General features: G+C 38.4%; 1 protein-coding gene across 1 annotated transcript in view; it reads left to right on the forward strand.

The window, feature by feature from the left end:
- LOC106085877 (cGMP-specific 3',5'-cyclic phosphodiesterase) overlaps nucleotides 1-19,594 on the forward strand; it is a 377,334-nt gene extending 357,740 nt beyond the window's left edge. Inside the window, exons 8-14 of the mRNA XM_059363771.1 lie at nucleotides 75-164; nucleotides 236-770; nucleotides 3,112-3,527; nucleotides 8,964-9,117; nucleotides 9,191-9,350; nucleotides 9,453-9,673; nucleotides 9,772-19,594. Coding sequence (XP_059219754.1) covers nucleotides 75-164; nucleotides 236-770; nucleotides 3,112-3,527; nucleotides 8,964-9,117; nucleotides 9,191-9,350; nucleotides 9,453-9,673; nucleotides 9,772-10,172 — 1,977 coding nt within the window. The 3' untranslated portion in view covers nucleotides 10,173-19,594. The remainder of the gene's footprint in view (nucleotides 1-74; nucleotides 165-235; nucleotides 771-3,111; nucleotides 3,528-8,963; nucleotides 9,118-9,190; nucleotides 9,351-9,452; nucleotides 9,674-9,771) is intronic.
- Nucleotides 19,595-19,942: the final 348 nt, after the last annotated feature.

A 19,942-nucleotide genomic window follows, 5' to 3' on the forward strand; every position in this document is an offset into this window, starting at 1 on the left:
GATAACAAAAAAAAAAAAACTAACGAAAAAGAAAAAAATTCCAAAAAATTTAATTTTGACTTTCTTGTTTACAGAGTCATTTAGAGAAAATCATAGAGAAGCCCAATGAAATGCAAAGACGCTTAAGCCGTAGCATATTAAGTAGTGATAGTCTTGAAGATAAGGTGGGTTGAGTAAACTTTCAATTCCCCTTTAAGGTTGAATAAAATTCAAAAGTCTTTTTTTTTCTTTTCAGCAAAAAACCAATAACCGTTTTACCGTTCTCTTTGAACTTGGAGCAGCTAATCAATCGGCCAATATTTCACGACCCTCCGTCAATGATCTGAGCAATTCAACACTGGCTCAAATCGCCCAATTTGTGGCCACCACCAGCCAAACTGTAAATATATCCGATGTTAGGGAGTGGGTGCAAGAGCATAATCAAATCACCGCCGAAAATGAGATCGACTGCATCAAAGCCATACTCTGCATGCCTATTGTCAATGCTCAGAAGCGTGTGATTGGCGTTGCCCAGTTGATAAATAAATCCAATGGAGTGCCATTTACCGATTGCGATGCCTCGATATTCGAGGCATTTGCCATATTTTGTGGTTTAGGTATTCATAATACACAAATGTATGAGAATGCCTGCAAGTTGATGGCCAAGCAAAAAGTCGCTCTAGAATGTTTGTCATACCATGCAACAGCACCGCAGGAGCAAACGGATAAATTGGTGCAAGACAATATAGAGTCGGCAGAGGTCTATAACTTGTATAGTTTTAAGTTTATAGGTAAGTGGAAAAATATGTAGGAAATATAAATTGAGGTGTTTTAGTTTTAATTGTAAATTTTATTTAAGATGCATATTTAATTTAACTTTTTGGTTTTATATTTATTAAATTTTTTTTTAATGTTTTTGTTTTATTTTATTTTTTTTTTTTAATTTGTTTTATTTTATTTTATTCTATTTTATTTTATTTTATTTTATTTTATTTTATTTTATTTTATTTTATTTTATTTTATTTTATTTTATTTTATTTTATTTTATTTTATTTTATTTTATTTTATTTTATTTTATTTTATTTTATTTTATTTTATTTTATTTTATTTTATTTTATTTTATTTTATTTTATTTTATTTTATTTTATTTTATTTTATTTTATTTTATTTTATTTTATTTTATTTTATTTTATTTTATTTTATTTTATTTTATTTTATTTTATTTTATTTTATTTTATTTTATTTTATTTTATTTTATTTTATTTTATTTTATTTTATTTTATTTTATTTTATTTTATTTTATTTTATTTTATTTTATTTTATTTTATTTTATTTTATTTTATTTTATTTTATTTTATTTTATTTTATTTTATTTTATTTTATTTTATTTTATTTTATTTTATTTTATTTTATTTTATTTTATTTTATTTTATTTTATTTTATTTTATTTTATTTTATTTTATTTTATTTTATTTTATTTTATATTATTTTATTTTATTTTATTTTATTTTATTTTATTTTTTATTTTATTTTTTATTTTATTTTAATTAATTTCATTTTATTTTATTTTATTTTTATTTTTATTTTATTTTATTTTTTTATTTTTTTTTATTTTATTTTATTTTATTTTATTTTATTTTATTTTATTTTATTTTATTTTATTTTATTTTATTTTATTTTATTTTATTTTATTTTATTTTATTTTATTTTATTTTATTTCATTTTATTTCATTTTATTTTAGTTTATTATTATATCGTTATACCCTACACCACCACTGTGGTACAGAGTATACTAAGTTTGTGCATTTGTTTGCAACGCAATGAAGGAGAAGAGCTAGACCCATGGATAGGTATACCGATCGACTCAGAATCACTTTCTAATTCGGTTTAGCTATGTCCGTCTGTCCGTCCATCCATCTGTCCGTCTGTGAGTATATGTATTCGTGTAATCAAAGTGCTGGTCGTTTTTTTGTCCAATCATCACGAAATTTTGCACATATCATTTCTTTGGCCCAAGGACGAACGCTATTGATTTTAGTAAAAATCGGTTAAGATTTAGACATAGCTCCCATATATATGTATCGCCCGATTTGCACTTAAATGGCCGTAGTAGCAACAATTTTCAATCGATCTGCACAAACTTTGACACGGACAGCTTTGGGACTGTTTGCGAGATTTCATTAAAATCACTTCAAATTTGGATTAAGCACCCATCCCTGTGTATTATACATATGAAAAATGGTCAATGTCTTTCCATATGACTATGACATCCAGATATTCGAAACAAGTTTCAAAAAACAGTAATCCCTCTTCCACTTGGAATTTGTCCCTTTCCTGTTGGCTGAAATACAAAACGTAGGCCTATGAGTAGAATACGAATCTGACATTGAAACATACACAGATAAAAATTAATTTTGAGAACCAACAACTTTAGTCGAAAAAGCAAAGACAAAATTTGTTAATTTTCCTGCAACAATTTCATATGAATCTCAACGACTCAAAGCAAAAATTTGTTGTTGAAAGGCACTCTATGCAAGCCAACATATAAAGCGCACATGTGCCCTATTCCTGTCCGCTCTCGGGTTTTTCTCTGTTACTCTCTCTACTATTACTCCGAAAACAATTTTGCCGCCGCGGAGGTTTGAATTCATGATCTCATCCCAGTAAAACAAACGTTCAGAAGTCTATACGAAAGTCGGACTACTCATCTGAAGTCTGTCCGAATTCATAACGAAAAATATATTGAGGAGTTGACATCCCTTTGGAACGAAATAGGTTCCGATTTGGACAAAATACTAATAAGTACAAGACATTGTTCAATTGTGTATAACAAAATATTGGTCTTTTTAGTAGCTACACCTAAAAATAATATTATTATCGCCGGATTTACATTAATTGGCCGTAGTAAGAACAATTTGTAAACGATCTCTTCGGTTCGGTTCGGTTCAGTCGGTTCAGATTTAGATATAGCTCTCATATACATATATATTTATATATTGCCCGAATTCAAAATTGTAGGTAGGGTATTATATAGTCGGCTCCGCCCGACTTTTGCCTTTCCTTACTGGTTTTAGTTTCATTTTAGTTTACTCTTCACTTAATGAATAAATTCTTGTTGTTTAACATTTTTAGATTTCGATTTATGTGACGATGACACCTGTCGCGCCGTCGTCCGCATGTTCCTGCAATGTAATCTAGTGCAAATGTTTCAAATACCCTATGATGTTCTCTGTCGTTGGGTTTTGAGTGTACGCAAAAATTACCGTCCCGTTAAGTATCACAATTGGCGACATGCCTTGAATGTGGCGCAAACCATGTTTGCCATGATGAAAACTGGTCGCATGGAGCGTTTTATGCAAGATTTGGAAATCTTTGGCCTCTTGGTGGCATGTTTGTGTCATGATCTGGATCATCGCGGCACAAATAATGCCTTTCAAACAAAAACTGAATCTCCTTTGGCCATACTTTACACAACGAGCACCATGGAGCATCATCATTTTGATCAATGTGTTATGATACTGAATTCGGAGGGAAATAATATTTTTCAGGTAAGTTAAGAAATTTTTATTTATGTTATAAGAACTATATGAAAAATAAGTTATTACATAATGTACTAATGACGTTGAATATAGAATTATTTAAAGTTCCTTTTACATTTTCTACATTTATCTTCTATCATCTTAATTTTCAATTTAAATATTGGATTTTTATATTTAAAAAGAAACATCATTCCATTATCTTTTCGCCCTTTAAAGCTAGCAATCTTCAGTTTATGATGTTAATTTATCCGACGCATAACGTTTAACAACATTCAGCCATTATTACCAAAGTTACTTAGACTCGACTTGGAGTTTGTTCAATTTATGTACATGTGTACGAGTCGAATAAAAAAACTTCTGCAAACGATGCAATTCAATATCTGTTTCTTTGAACATCTTACGAGTATGTGAAACATATGAATAAATAATTGTTGCCATTAAAAGCTTTTCAAGATATACTTGCTTTTTAATGCTCGTGAAATGCTCATTTCTTCACAAATGCTTAGTTATGGCATAATGTTTTGAAAGAAAGAATAAATAAACAAAATTGTTTATGTGCTAATATTTAAGACACGAGTTGTGAAAAATATAAATCGATTATATAACCATATATTGAGATGAGGAAAAGATTAGATAATAGAAGTTCAATTCATTATACGGTACACCATTTGCCTGGTTCCAACAAAAATTTTATTAGCATAAGAACAGACAAGTAAAAAAGCGTTATATTTGATTGTGGTATCCAGCCATCACTAGGTGTTTATGTGAAACCAGACCTTTGGTCCATGTATCACTATACAACCACCACTAGTTGTTTATGTGAAACCAGACCTTTGGTCCATGTATCACTATACAACACGGTGGACCTATATAAACAGTTTTTGGTAGAAATGTTTAACCAAAAAAAGTTAAAACCCAAAATATGTCTCTATTTGGATTATATGAAAAATGGGTCCATGTGTACCATATTAAAGATATACAATATCAAGTCGACTTCTTGCCAATGTCTTTTCATATAACTGTGACATCCAGATATTTGAAACAAGTTTCAATAAACAGAAATCCCTCTTCCTCCTCGAATTTTTTAATGACCAACACGAGTCACTACTTATATAGGGTGATTTTTTTGAGGTTAGGATTTTCATGCATTAGTATTTGACAGATCACGTGGGATTTCAGACATGGTGTCAAAGAGAAAGATGCTCAGTATGCTTTGACATTTCATCATGAATAGACTTACTAACGAGCAACGCTTGCAAATCATTGAATTTTATTACCAAAATCAGTGTTCGGTTCGAAATGTGTTCATTCACCGTAACGTTGCGTCCAACAGCATCTTTGAAAAAATACGGTCCAATGATTCCACCAGCGTACAAACCACACCAAACAGTGAATTTTTCGGGATGCATGGGCAGTTCTTGAACGGCTTCTGGTTGCTCTTCACTCCAAATGCGGCAGTTTTGCTTATTTACGTAGCCATTCAACCAGAAATGAGCCCCGTCGCTGAACGGTGAATGAACACATTTCGAACCGAACACTGATTTTGGTAATAAAATTCAATGATTTGCAAGCGTTGCTCGTTAGTAAGTCTATTCATGATGAAATGTCAAAGCATACTGAGCATCTTTCTCTTTGACACCATGTCTGAAATCCCACGTGATCTGTCAAATACTAATGCATGAAAATCCTAACCTCAAAAAAATCACCCTTTATAGGCGGATGTCGCTACCTGTTGGCTGAAATACAAAACGTAGTCCTGAAATTGAAAATTTTTGGGAGTAGAATACGAATCTGATACAGATAAAAATAATTTTGAGATCCAACAACTTTAGTCGAGAAATCAAAGACAAAATTTAATAATATTGCTGCAACAATTTCAGAAGAATCTCAACGACGCACAGCAAAAATTTGTTGTCGAAAGGCAATCTATGCAAGCCAACATAAAACAACAACAATTATTATCCATAAGCTTCAAAACAAAACCAATAAATACCAAAGCACATGTGCGCTTTAGTGGTGCCTGCCCGCTCTCGGGGTTTTTTCCGTCACTCTCTCTACTACAAAAATACAAATTTTGCCCATGAACATTCCACTAAGGAACAGGGGCAAACTTCTAACATATCAATGAGTGCTGTCCAATTCAAGTGTTAAGCTCAATGATAAGAGGCCTCCTTTTTATAGCCGAGTCAGAACGACGTGCTCAATCGTGCGACACCTCTTAAGTGAGAAGTTTTACATGGCAAAGTACCTCACAAATGTTGCCAGCATTAGGAGGGAAGAACCACCACTAAAAAATTTTTTTCTGTTGGTCTCGCCAGGATTCGAACCCAGGCGTTCAGCGTCATAGGCGGACATACTAACCCCTGCGCTGCGGTGGCCACTCCCTCTACTATTACTCTAAAAACAATTTTGCCGCCGCGAAGGTTTGAACTCATGATCTCCTCCCAGTACACCAAACGTTAAGAATTTGTTCAGAAGTCTATACGAAAGTCGGAATACTCATCCGAAGTCTGTCTGAATTCTTTAACGAAAAATATATTGAAGAGTTGACACCACTTTGGAAGGAAATGTCGGAGGGATATCTGGTGTTTCTATTCAGGAGTAGAGTACGAATTTCATATTAAAAATTGGGTCCAGTTAACGGGGGGCAGCCCCAACGCCAGAACCCCATAAAATAGGTATATTGGACGATCATGACTATATGGGACTCCAATGAAAGGTATTCGGGAGTAGATTGCGAATATGGTCAGGAAGTAGAAATAGGCCTTATAATTTGTGGATTTCGGAAGGGAGTTCATTCTCCCCCGTAACCAAAAAACATCACCCAAAATCAAAAGTGGACCCATTGGGACAATGTGGGTATCAAATTAAAGGAATTGGAGAGTAGAATACGAATATGTTATACAAATATGGGTCTATGTACCTATTGGGCCGGTCCAACCCCAAAATTTCACTAAACGGACATATTGGACGTTCATGCCAATATGCGGCTCAAATGAAAGGTATTCGGGAGTAGATTACGAATCTGGCATATAAAATCAGACCGAAGTATAGGGGGTCACCATGCCAAGACAACATGTTCTCTGAACCTGTTGTATAATCCTAACGTTGCACTTTTTCGGAACAATATGGGATTCAAATGAAAGGTATTCAAGGGTAGACAACAAATTTCATAATAAAAGTTGGGTCCAAGTACATGGGGGACCGCCCAAAACCCTTTAAAATAGGTTTATTTTACGATCATGCCAATTGGGACTCAAATGAAAGGTATTCGCGAGTAGATTACGAATATTATCAGGAAGTAGGAAAAGGCTTTGTTATTTATTGATAATGGAAAGGGGCGGACCCTCTACCGTTACTCCAACAACACCCCCAAAACAAAATTGAACCGATAAGGACAATATGGGTATCAAATGAAAAGTATGCGGGAGTAGATAACGAATCTGGCATATAAATTCATGTCGAAGTTTAGGGGGTCATCCCACCCCAAGAAAAACGTCCAAAATGGGCACATTAGCCAATCACGGATATATGGGACAAGGTTTGTTTGTTCCGTATAGACTAAAAAACGGCAGAAACGATTGGTCTGGAAGGAAACATAAGCTTTATAATTTTTCGGTATCGGAAAGGGGACGGATCCTCCCCCTTATGCCAAAAACACAACCCAAAATCAAAAGTGGACCGATCGGGTCAATATAGGAATCAATTGAAAGGTATTGGAGAGTAAAACACAAATATGGTATTAAAATTTGGGTCTAAGTACCCATCGGGCCGCCCCAACCCCAAAACTCCCTCAAACAGACATATTGGACGTTCATTTCAATATGGGGCTCAAATGAAAGGTATTCGGGAGTAGATTTCGAATCTGGCATACAAAATCAGATCGAAGTATAGGGGGTCACGTCAACCCCCAAAACGTCATTAGACCCATTATGACTATATGATACTTGGCTAAACCGATTTTCTTAAAATTTTCATAGATTGTGTACAATTGTGTGTCTGCAAGGAAACTCAAGCTTTATAATGTTTATATATCGGGTGGAGGCGGACCCTCCCCCTTACCCCAAAAACGCCACCCATATCCGAAAGTGGTCCGGTGGGCACAATAATGGTATCAAGTGAAAGGTATTGGAGACCAGAAAACGAATATGGTATTAAAATATGAGTCCAAGTACCCAGCGGGCCCCCCAACCCCAAAACTCTTCTAAACAGATTTATTCGAAGTTTATGTTAATATGGGACTCAAATGAAAAGTATTAGGCAGTAGATTACAAAGATGGCATAAAACATTAGGTCCAAGTAATGGGACGTCCCCCACCCCAAAATACCCCCAAATGGGCATATTAGCCGACCAGAGCCATATGGGATTCGAATTAAAGGTATAAGGGAGTAGTATTACGAATATGACATTAAAATTTGCGTTCAAGTCTAGGTGGTGACAATATGGGACTCAAATGAAAGGTTGAAAACGAATTTTATATCCAATTATGAAGCCAAGTATTTTGAGTTACGCCCTAAAGCACCCCCTAAACTGAACTTCATTTCCGTTGGAAATAAAGAACAAATTTGATATCTATTATCAGTGCAAAGTGCCGGTGACCGCCCCAGCCCCAAAATACCCTCCAAACGGTTAATATTTACCGGCCATGTCAATATGGGGCTCAAATTAAAGGGATTTGGAAGTGCAGCATAAATTTGATATCCATATATGAGTCGAAATGTCTGAGGTGCCATCCCTCACCAAATGAGAACATTACCCTAAGGAAGAACATTACCACCAGGAACCGAGAAGGGGCAAATTCTCACACCTCAATGAGTTCTTTCCGATTCAAGTTTAAATTCAATGATAAGGGACATTTTTTTATAGCCGAGTTCGAACGACGTCCCGCAGTGACTCACCTCTTTGGGGAAAACTTTTTAAATGACCGTGCATGGCATTGTACTTCGCAAATGTCGCCAACATTAAGAGGGGATAAACACCGTTTTGTCCGATGTTCTCGTTAAGCTTCGAACGCGTTCAGCGTCACAGGTTACAATGCCACGAATTCGATATCCGCATTCAGGGCGAAGTGTCCTCACCCTTAAAAGATATTAGAGACTTAAAGAAGGCGCAGCGGAGCGGGCCCGGTTCGGCTAGTTGAGCTTAAAATTGATTCGGACAGCACTCATTGATTTGTGAAAAGTTTGTCCCAGTTCCTTAATGTAATGTTCATGGGCAAATTTGCAAACTTGCATGTTGCATATAGATGCCACATAGACCGATCTCCCGACTTGGGCTTGAAGAATTCACATAAAAAGAAAAGTCCATATAAGGCCTGATTTTACTGTAATTTGACACATTGGGTTTTGTTGACCTCTCAACGTCCTACCTAAAAGCTTATAAATGGGACCGGATTTTGACGAAATGAGCAATCCTTATTTTTATAAATTTTATTGTCATTTCAGGCGCTTTCACCCGAGGACTACCGCTGTGTCATGAAGGTGGTGGAGAATGCCATTCTTTCCACAGATCTGGCCGTTTATTTCAAGAAACGTAACGCCTTTTTGGAGCTAGTGGAAAATGGTGAATTCGATTGGCAAAGTGAGGATAAAAAAGACTGTAAGTTTGGAAGAAATAAACTAAAATGTAAAACAACATTCATAACGCTTACAACTCTAAAAATGTCCCTTAGTATTATGTGGCATGATGATGACGGCTTGTGATGTCAGTGCCATTGCCAAGCCCTGGGAGGTGCAACATCGAGTGGCCAAACTGGTGGCGGATGAATTTTTTGATCAAGGTGATTTGGAGAAATTGCAATTAAATACTCAACCAGTGGCCATGATGGACAGGTGTGTTACCAATTTTACATCTAGCTTAAAAAAATGCAGTTTCGTAGATATGAAATCCCAATATATTTCTAATTACCTTTTCTATATGTTTTTGTTTTTCAGGGATCGCAAAGACGAATTACCCAAAATGCAAGTGGGCTTTATAGATGTCATCTGCTTACCCCTTTACCGAGTATTGTGTGATACCTTCCCCTGGATAACCCCTCTGTACGAGGGTACACTGGAGAATCGCAGCAATTGGCAAGATTTGGCAGAAAAAGTGGAAATGGGTTTAACCTGGATCGATCATGATACCATAGACAAACCTGTGGAAGAGTTTGCAGGTTAATAATAAAAACTTTTGTTTTTCATATTTTGTATACTAGATTTAAAAAAACACCCCCCTTATTTTCCTCCCACTCCCTTTCCAACAAAAACACAGCCTGCACCGATGAAGATATCAAAGATATTGAGTTTACAGTGACCACTTTGAATTGTCATCAGCATAGCGATGATACCTCAACGCCCGAACATCAACGTGGCATCTCCCGCCTGAGCATTAAAAAGACAGGAGCTTTGGGAAAAGCGGTCAAATCCAAGCTGACCAAAACTCTGTACAACAGCATGGATGGGGCGAAACCCAAAACTTCCCTAAAACTTTTGGAGACACATGCCAGTGAAGATTTGGACGATAAGAGTCCCACTAGCCCCTCACAGCCGCCTGGCACTGCGGTGGGCTCAACAGGCCATATGTCAACATCATCCTCAATATCCTCAGCATGCACCACCAACTCCGCTACCGATAAGAATAAGAAGCGCTCTAAGCTATGTGCACTTTTGTGACGAAAACCTTCCAATTAGAATTTGGGTTAAGGCCACAATTCTAATTGGAAGTTTAAAGTAATCAAAAGAAAAGCAGATATCAAAAGGGCAATAATGTAAGAAACGCAAGGTGATTGATTTTCCCAACCAAAAATATAACGAAATTGCAGCTCAAAGCATTGACAGACGGCGATCACTCTAGGGTCCCCACTATGGCGGCCCCATGATAATCTGTAGAGACTTTTTTGCACAGACATTGTTTTACTTTGTTAGAGTAATTGCAAATTACCAAAAAAAAACAAAAATAAATACTCAAACACACTAACAATATAGGTGTCATCCACTTGACTATCTAACGACTTTTCTAACTAACTAAGATGTCAAAAAATTGTGATGTAGAAAAAACAGGCAGATAAATTAAAGCAAAATAGAAGACATTATTTGGTAGAGAAAGTTTGAAACCTGAAGGGATTGAAAAATTGATTCTCAAAATTTATAGCAAATTCCACTACATGAAGTTTATTTCTATTAAATATTCTATTAAAGATCTATTTAAAACAATTTTAGCTTAGGTTCGACTGGCAGCAATATTTTTTTTAACAGAATGAGTCTGTTAAAAAATTAACTACTTTAGTCTCACGACCACTGCACTTGTAACCCGATCACGCTACCAACTCAGCCCAATCCCAAGGCAGCCGATTGTACGTACCGGATTGACCCGATGAAGTCCTTCTTCGGCAAGGGCTGTCGTCTCAGTGCACAACACACTGCTACAACAAAAACCAACTCAGCCACCGGGACGTCCTTCACTTTGCATAAAGAGGATGTCTCGCCTGTACTGATTACAAAAATGCATTGCTCTGGCCATATAAATTGGAATAAATTTAGGAAAAGTAATCCGGATTATACAGATAGACGGTCAGTCATACAATGCAACACTCCCAACGCAGTTGTGCAGGGTACAGTTCCTGCTTTAACTATAATTATACCCTAAACCACTACTGTGGTACAGGGTATTATAACTTAGTGAATTTTTTTGTAAAACCCAAAAGGAAGAAAGATAGACCCATTGATAAGTATACCGAGCGACTCAGAATCACTTTCTGATTCGATTTAGCTATGTTCGTCTGTCTGTCTGTCCATCCGTCTGTCTGTCCGTGTTAATTTGTGTACAAAGTACAGGTCGCAGTTTTCATCCGATCGTCTTCAAATTTGGTACAAGCATGTTTTTCGGCCTAGAGACGAAATCTTTTGAAATTGGGAAAATCGGTTCAGATCTGGATATAGCTCCCATATATATGTTCGTCCGATTTTCAGTAATAATGCAATAAAATGGTCATTTGTTAACCGAATCTCTCGAAATTTGGCAGAAAGCATTTCTTTACGAATCTCGACATTACTGGTGAATTTCATGGAAATCGGTTCAGATTTAGATATAGCTTTCATATATATATATATCGCCCGATTTTTACTCCTAGAACCACTGCAAGCACATTTATTGAACAAACCTTGCCAAAAGACTGCACAACGCTTTCCTCGACGACTTCCATAATATACATAGAGTTTGGTCAAAATCGGTTCAGATTTAGATATGGCTTCCATATATAGGTTCGTCCGATTTGCAGTAATATTGCAATAAAACGGTCTTTTGTTAACCTATTTTCTCAAAATTCGGAAGGAGGGATTTCCTCTTGACTCTCTATATTATTGGTGAATTTCATGGAAAGCGGTTAAGGTTTAGATATAGCTCTCATATATATATATCGCCCGATATTAACTTCTAGAGTCACAGCAAGCGCATTTATTGATCCATCTTGCCAAAATTTTGCAAAACGCTTTCCTCGACGACTGCTACAGTGTCAGAGGAGTTTGCTCTAAAGCGGTTCAGATTTAGATATAATATGGCAAAAAAGTGATCTTTTGTAACCCCATTCTGTCTAAATTTTGCAGGAAGGATTTTCTTATGACTCTCAGTATTAGTGGTGAATTTCATAGAAATCGACTCAGATTAAATATAGCTGTCACATCTGTATATCGCCAGCTTTTCACCCCAAGAGGCACTGCAAGCGCAATGTTTGACCGATCTTGCCAAAATTTTTCACAACGCTTTCCTCGACGACTACCACATTATCTGAGAAGTTTGTTCGAAATCGGTTCAGATTTAGATATATATACGTTCATCAGATTTTGGGTAATTTGCCATAATGTTGTCATTTGTCAACCCTAATTTTTACAGTTTGAACATATTTGCTCGCCAGGGTCCATCAAAATTGGCTCGGAATTGGATATAGGTCCCGCATTGTACTTATAGGGTAGGTGTAGGGTATTATTCAGTCAACACCGCCCGACTTTTGCCCCTTCCTTACTGGTTTTTAAAAGTTAAAGTGTTGCGGTTTGCTTGTATATTCCGTACTAGCTAAACCCGACCCTATTCGTTGCGCCTTCATTAAGAATACGAGGAAAATATGTCTCTAACTCACTATGTCCCACAAGTGGTACTGGAGATTAGTATATGAATTCCCCAGTACCACTTGTGAGACCGTGATTGTGATTCTCCCTTCCAGGCACTTGTGTACAAATTTGAATGTTAGGTTCGCACTCTTATACACTAAAAAATATTTATCACTTGATCCACACATCGTCATGATAGGCCAGTTAACCTATTTAGGTTATAAGGGTAGATCGTCACCAGAAACTTGAACACAAATTTTAATTTCATATGCGTCGTCCACTTCCAAATACTATTCATTTGAACCCCTTATTGTCATGATCGGCTTATATTCCCATTTTTGGGAAGGGTTTAAGCGGATGGAACGGTTCCATTACTTGGACCTAATTTTTAACATACAATACTCGTAATCTGCTCTCGAATACCTTTTATTTGAGTCCCATATTGCCCCGATCGGTTCACTTTTGATTTTGGGCGGTACTCTTGGGGCGATTTTGGGCTCGAGTTGGTTCTTGGACCCAATTTTCAATATAATATTCGTACTCTACACCGAATACTTATTATTTGAGTTCCGACCGATACACCTTTGATTTAAGGCGGTACTTTTGGTTTTGAAAATGTTGAAAATGTTGATCTGTAAGGAAACATGGGCTACATAATTTTTTGTTATCGGAAGGGGGCGGACCCTCCCCCTTACCCTAAAGTATTACCTGAAAGTAAAAGTCTACCGATCAGGACAATATGGGACTCATATGAAAGGTATTCAGGAGTAGAGTACGAATTTCATGATAAAATTTGGGTCCAAGTAACTGGGTGGCCGCCCCAACCCCAAAACAATCTAAAATAGGTGTAATGGACGAGCATGATAATATGGGACTCAAATGAAAGATATTCGGGAGTAGATTACGAATATAGTCGGTAAAACGTAATAGGCTTTATAATTTGTTGATATCGGAAGGCGGCGGACCCTCCCCCGTTACCACAAAGACACCACCCAAAATCAAAAGTGGACCAATCAAGACAATATGGGTATCAAATAAACGGAATTGGAGAGTAGATTACGAACATGGAATTAACATTTGGGTCTAAGTACCCATCGGGCCGCCCCAACCCCAAAACTCCCCCAAACAGACATATTCGACGTTCATGTCAATTTTGGGCTCAAATTAAAGGTATTCGGGAGTAGATTATGAATCTGGCATACAAATTCAGATCGAAGTGTTGGGGGTCACCTCAACTACCCCCAAAACGCTCCAAATGGGCATATGGGACCCATCATGACTATATGAGACTCGGTTTGTTTGTTTGTTCCGTAAACTTAAAAACGGATGAACCGATTTTCTTTTCGTGGATTATGTAGTTGTTTTTGGAAGGAAACATGAGTTATATAATTTTAAAATATCGGGTGGTGGCGGACCCTTCCTCTTACCCCAAAAACTCCACCCAAAACCTAAAGTGAACTGATAGGTACAACATAAATTTAAATGAAAGGTATTGGAGAATAGAAAACGAATATTGTTTTCTAATTTGGGTCCAAGTACCCAGCAGGCCGCCCCAACCCCAAAACTCCTCTTAACAGATATATTATACGTTCATATCAATATGGGACCCCAAATAATGGGAGGTCGCTTCAACCCCAAATGAGCATATCAGCCGACCATGGCTCTATGGAATTCAAATGAAAGGTATTTGGGAGTAGATTATGAATATGATATTAAAATTTGCGTTCAAGTCTAGGTGGCACTTTTCCTTCCAGAAATAAGTCAAATAGGTTGATTGACTCATTTTGACAAAATGGACTCATTTGAGAATTGAAAACGAATTTGATATCCAATTTTGGAGCCAAGTGTTTGGGGGTCCGCCCTAATTCACCCCCTAAACTAAAATTCATTTCTGGCTGTAGCAATATGAAGCTCAAATCAACGATATTTGGGAGTAAAGAACGAATTTGATATCTATTTTCAGGGTAAAGTGCCGGTGGCCGCCCAGCCTCAAAACACCCTCCAAATTGTTAATATTTACCGACCATGGCAATATGGGGCTCAAAAAATCTCCCTAATATTTAAGAGCGATTCAAGTTGAGTTTATCAATGATAAGGGACCTTTTTTATAGCCGAGTCCAAACGGCATGCCGCAGCGCGACACCTTTTTGGGCAAAATTTTTTATATGACCATGCATGGCAGGGTACCTCGCAAATTTCGCCAGCATTAAGAGGGGATAACCACCGATTTAAATTTTTTCCGGCGTTCTCGCCAGGATTCGAAAGCAGGCGATCAGCGTCATAGGCGAACATAGGCTACAGTGGCACGAATTCGATAATAATTCAGGGCGAAGTGTCCCCACCCTAAAAAGATTTTGGAGAGTTAAAGAAGTCTCAGCGGAGCGGGCCCAGTTCGGCTAGTTTGTTATATAAATTTGAGGTAACTTGGAGGAAAGACCCACCCGAAAACCCACCAGAGTGTAGATGTCAACCAATTGGGGCAATATGGGTATCCAATGAAAGGTATTTGTAAGTAGAGTACGAATCGCCCCACCCACAAAACAGCCCCCAAATTAACATCGGAAAATATGGGACACCATAGAATGGGCTTTGAAAGCAGAGCTCAAATTAGAAATCAATGTTGTGGACCAAATACCTATGGGGTCGCCCCCTCCCCAAATTAACCATAACACTTAAATGAGGGACATTTAAGAGTAATGTACGAATCTCATATAAATTTTAGAGATCAAGTATCTTGGGGTTTCAGCCAACCGCAAACAAATCCCCCATCAAAACATGTGTACGACTTCCAAAAAAAACTCCCACTCAGATAGACCGAGCGGAAATAAATAAAATCTAAGCCGATATGGCCCATTTGCAATTCCCAACGACCTACATCAATAAGAAGTATTTATGCGAAATATCAAACGGATATCTTTATGCTATCGTGATACCGACAGACGGACCGACGGCTAGATATGGCTAAACACTTTATAGGGTCTCAGATCAATGTTTTAAAGAGTTTTAAACGGCATGACTAGATTAGTATTCGCCATCCTAGTCACGTAGCCAGAATTTTATTCTGGGGGTAGTCCATGTAAGAACTATAAAATAATAATAAGCCTCCATGTTTTGCACGATGAATGAGATGCTCCCACTAGGATTACTAGGAGGTATAGCGGCTCGCCAGTCATTTCCATTGCATCCCCTGATCTACTGATTGACGTAACCTGGCAAGCCGTCATTTCTTTGGGATCAGACCAACTCCCCATAATTCTCATCATCCATGTTTGTGTTTGTTTGTGTTTATCAATCAAAAGAACGCCGACTCCACTAATCGGCGGTTCAGTGAACTGACACCCCCTTCGGATGTGCTAGTTGCCGAAAGGGAATTCCGAGTCATCATTAATGCAGCAGCCGCCTTTATATCAGCCGGTCGAACACCCAAATTGCGGCCCAATTTCCCAGCACAGGCACTGGTATTCGCAGACGAGCATTTTTGGATTAGTTGCAAGGACCCCACTAACCCCAGAATCAGCGAGCTGAATCTGAAAATTAACAGGGTAGCCAACGAATATAAGCGAAATTGTTGTTCAATCCTCAATTTATTGTTCATCCCAAAAGTGACAGGGCTAGAAGGAGAACCATTCGTCGTATCCGTGGTCTCCGAGCCGAAGAACAGCCATCATAATTTATCGTGGACCAAGGTACGAATGTCATCCGTGGCACCAAATCATCTAAGATGTTGGGCCCCGACGGAATCTTTACACTGTTGCTGAAGATTCAGGATCAACATGGAGTCAAGTACCTTACGACTGTCCTCAACCTGTCTTTGTACATTCTTATGGTACCCGATGTCTGGAAGATGGGCAGAGAGATCCCGCTACTGAGCCCTAGAAAGGACCCTAGTAAAGGGGAGTCGTACAGACCGATCTCCCTTCTCTCACCAGGGGCAAAAGCCCGAGCCTCGTAGGAGAATTTCCATTCGCCGAGCATCAACATGGATTTCGAAGACTACACAGCACAACAACAGCTTTGCATAAATTTGCCGTGGCTTCAATCAGCCCAGGCCATGTGATAGGACGGGTCCTCGTGGCACTGGACCTATCGAAGGCATTCGACACGGTCTGCCATGTCAAACTATTTGAGGACATCACCAATACGACCCTCCAGCCAGGTCTAAGACGCTGGGTCGCGAATTATTTGTGTGATTGTCAGTCATTTGTGAAATTTAAGGATAAGACATTAAAACACTGTAGAGTTAAACCGGGAGTTTCTCAAGGCGGGGTGATATCTCCGATAATGTTTAAACTCTCCATTCCATCGCCTCCAGGCGGCATAGAGATAGTATCATATGCGGACGATTGTACGCACATTGTTGGTATCTGCGATAGGTTGAACATTCGCTGCAATAAATCTGGAGATATATGCCACCAAATCATCAGCCACATTTTTCACTACAAACACCCATGAGGTGCGTAGGGAGCTGAAAGCGATGGTCGACGACAATTCCGACCATCAAGTATATCAAAATATTTGGTGTCACATTTGACAGCTCCTACCCATTCTCACCACATGCCACAGCAATTTGCGATATGGTCAAAAGTTGAAACAAGGTCCTCAAGTCACTTACCGGCAGCACTTGGGCTGCTGACAAATAATCCTTTTTGACCACGACCAAAGCAATTGGCCGGTTTGTGGTCAGTTATGCAGCGCCAGTGTGGTCTCGTCAGCACGCAGTGGAATAATATTCAGATCTATCAGAATGCCGCCCTTCGAACTGCGACTTGCTGTCTTCTTAGTTCTCACGAGGACCACCTCCATCAGGAGACAAAGATCTTAGCCGTGCGAAAACATAACTACATGCTGTCTAATCATCCTCTTGTGTTTAGATACCCACGGCCCAGAAGCCTTAAGATAGGTTTACTTGATCTAGAGCGTGAGGTCCATCGCCGCAAAAGAGAACCTCTGTATCAAGCGGCCCTGGACAACATTCATGCGGACACGATGGCAGATGCGGTGAATGTGATTCTGGATAAATGTGATCCTTGCAGAATGACATCCACCCATTGCACCTGCAGAAATTGACCTGCCCCGGCAAACCAGAGCAGTTTTGGTTCAATTATAATGCGGCAGATGCAACCGCTTCAATTCCTACAGAGCAAGGAGTGATGCCAGCGTCCAGGATGTTTGTCCCGATTGTGACCTCGGACCAAGCAAAACACGCGTCACCTGTTTAACTGCCCATCCAGACCCACCCAACTCAGACCCAGATCCCTCTGGACGCACCACACCTTAGTCGCATAGTTGCTGCATCTGGATATTCAACAGTACCAAGCAGACGGAAGGTAAAACACAACACCCTGCTACAAGAACAACAAAGGGAAATATAGAGGTTTCAAAGGAATGTGTGTAGGTGTTCTGGAACGGCCAGCCAGACCCACCCGACTCAGACTCGAACCCAGACCCCTCCGTCTGGACGCACCCCACCTTAGTCGCAAAGTTACTGGATCTGGATGTTCAACAAAACCAAACAGACGAAAGATCCCTACGGGAAATGAAACAGGTCCCAAACCTGTCAACGGATAGGTCCTCTGGTGATAGGGACCGGTCCCAGTTCCCGTCCCCTTTCATGGAAAAAACCTATCACTTTCATAAGAGTTTTTCGCTCGAGATGACGAATTGCCACCATTCTAACGATAATTAAGCGACTTAAAAATAATTAAAAATCATAAGTTATGACAATTGAAACTTTCCATTCCCAACAGGATATGTCCGGTGACAGGTAACAAATTCTCCAGTTTAGGACCGGTATATTTGGGACAATTGACTACGCATTTCCCGTAGGGATAGAACACAACACACAGCTACAACAACAACAACAACAAAGGGAAATACGGATGTTTTGCATTTCAAAATAAAATACTTTTTGTTTTTTGGGACACTCTAATGCATATCCGTTATGGTGGGTATTCAAAGGTCAGCCCGACCGAGCTAAATGTGTTTTTAATTGCTCCTGTAAACCCATGGGAGATTTTGATGAAGAACCCTCAAGTTTTGTCTTTTCATCCCCTTGACGATGATCAAAATATCCAGACACAGGACATTGATATATTGTACTTAATGAGGTTAAGATGGCGGATAAGATGAAATAAGTTAAATTAAAATTATTCTTCATGCGCTGCTGTCATTCAAAATTGAATTTGTAAAAACTTTTTTGTCCCTTCGAAATTTAAAGGCTTATAAGATTTGTATAACCTACACCACCATGTTCGTCAGATTTTGGCTAATTGGTTCGAAGATGGGCTATATAGGAGTATATCTTGATGTAGCCCCATATAGACCGATCGGCCGACTTAGGGTCCTAGGCTCATAAAAGCTACATTTATTGTCCGCTGTCGCCATTTGGGACAGTGAGTTGTGTTAAGCTTGTCGACATCGTTCCTCAATTTGGCTCAGATCGGTCAAGATTTGGATATAGCTGCCATATAGACCGATCCTCCGATTTACGGTCTTAGGCACATAAAAGCCACATTTATTATCCGATTTTGCTGAATTTCGGGACAGTGAGTTGTGTTAGGCCCTTCAATATCCTTCTTCAATTTGGCCAAGATCGGTTAAGATTTGGATATAGCTGCCATATAGACCGATCTCTCGATTTAAGGTTTTACGCCCATAAAAGTCGCATTTATTGTCCGATTTTCCCAAAATTTGGGACAGTGCATTGTGTTAGGACCTTCTAAATCCTTCTTCAATTTCGCCAAGATCGGTCCAGATTTGAATATAGCTGCCATATAGAACGAACTCTCGATTTAAGGTTTTACGCCCATAAAAGTCGTATTTATTATGCCATATAGACCGATATTTCGATTTTGAAGTCTTGGCCACAAAAAACCTAATTCGGTTTCGCTGAAATTTGACACAATGACTTATGTTAGGCTTTTCGACATCCGTGTCGTATATGGTTCACAACGGTTTAGCTACTACTTTTGTTATACACAATTGAACAATGACTTGTAAAGGGTGATTTTTTTGAGGTTAGGATTTTCATGCATTAGTATTTGACAGATCACGTGGGATTTCAGACATGGTGTCAAAGAGAAAGATGCTCAGTATGCTTTGACATTTCATCATGAATAGACTTACTAACGAGCAACGCTTGCAAATCATTGGATTTTATTACCAAAATCAGTGTTCGGTTCGAAATGTGTTCAAATTTTGACAAATTTTGTTCAGCGATGAGGCTCATTTCTGGTTGAATGGCTACGTAAATAAGCAAAATTGCCGCATTTGGAGTGAAGAGCAACCAGAAGCCGTTCAAGAACTGCCCATGCATCCCGAAAAATGCACTGTTTGGTGTG

This window comes from Stomoxys calcitrans, chromosome 2, assembly GCF_963082655.1.
Source record: "Stomoxys calcitrans chromosome 2, idStoCalc2.1, whole genome shotgun sequence".
Classification (NCBI taxonomy): Eukaryota; Metazoa; Arthropoda; class Insecta; order Diptera; family Muscidae; genus Stomoxys; species Stomoxys calcitrans.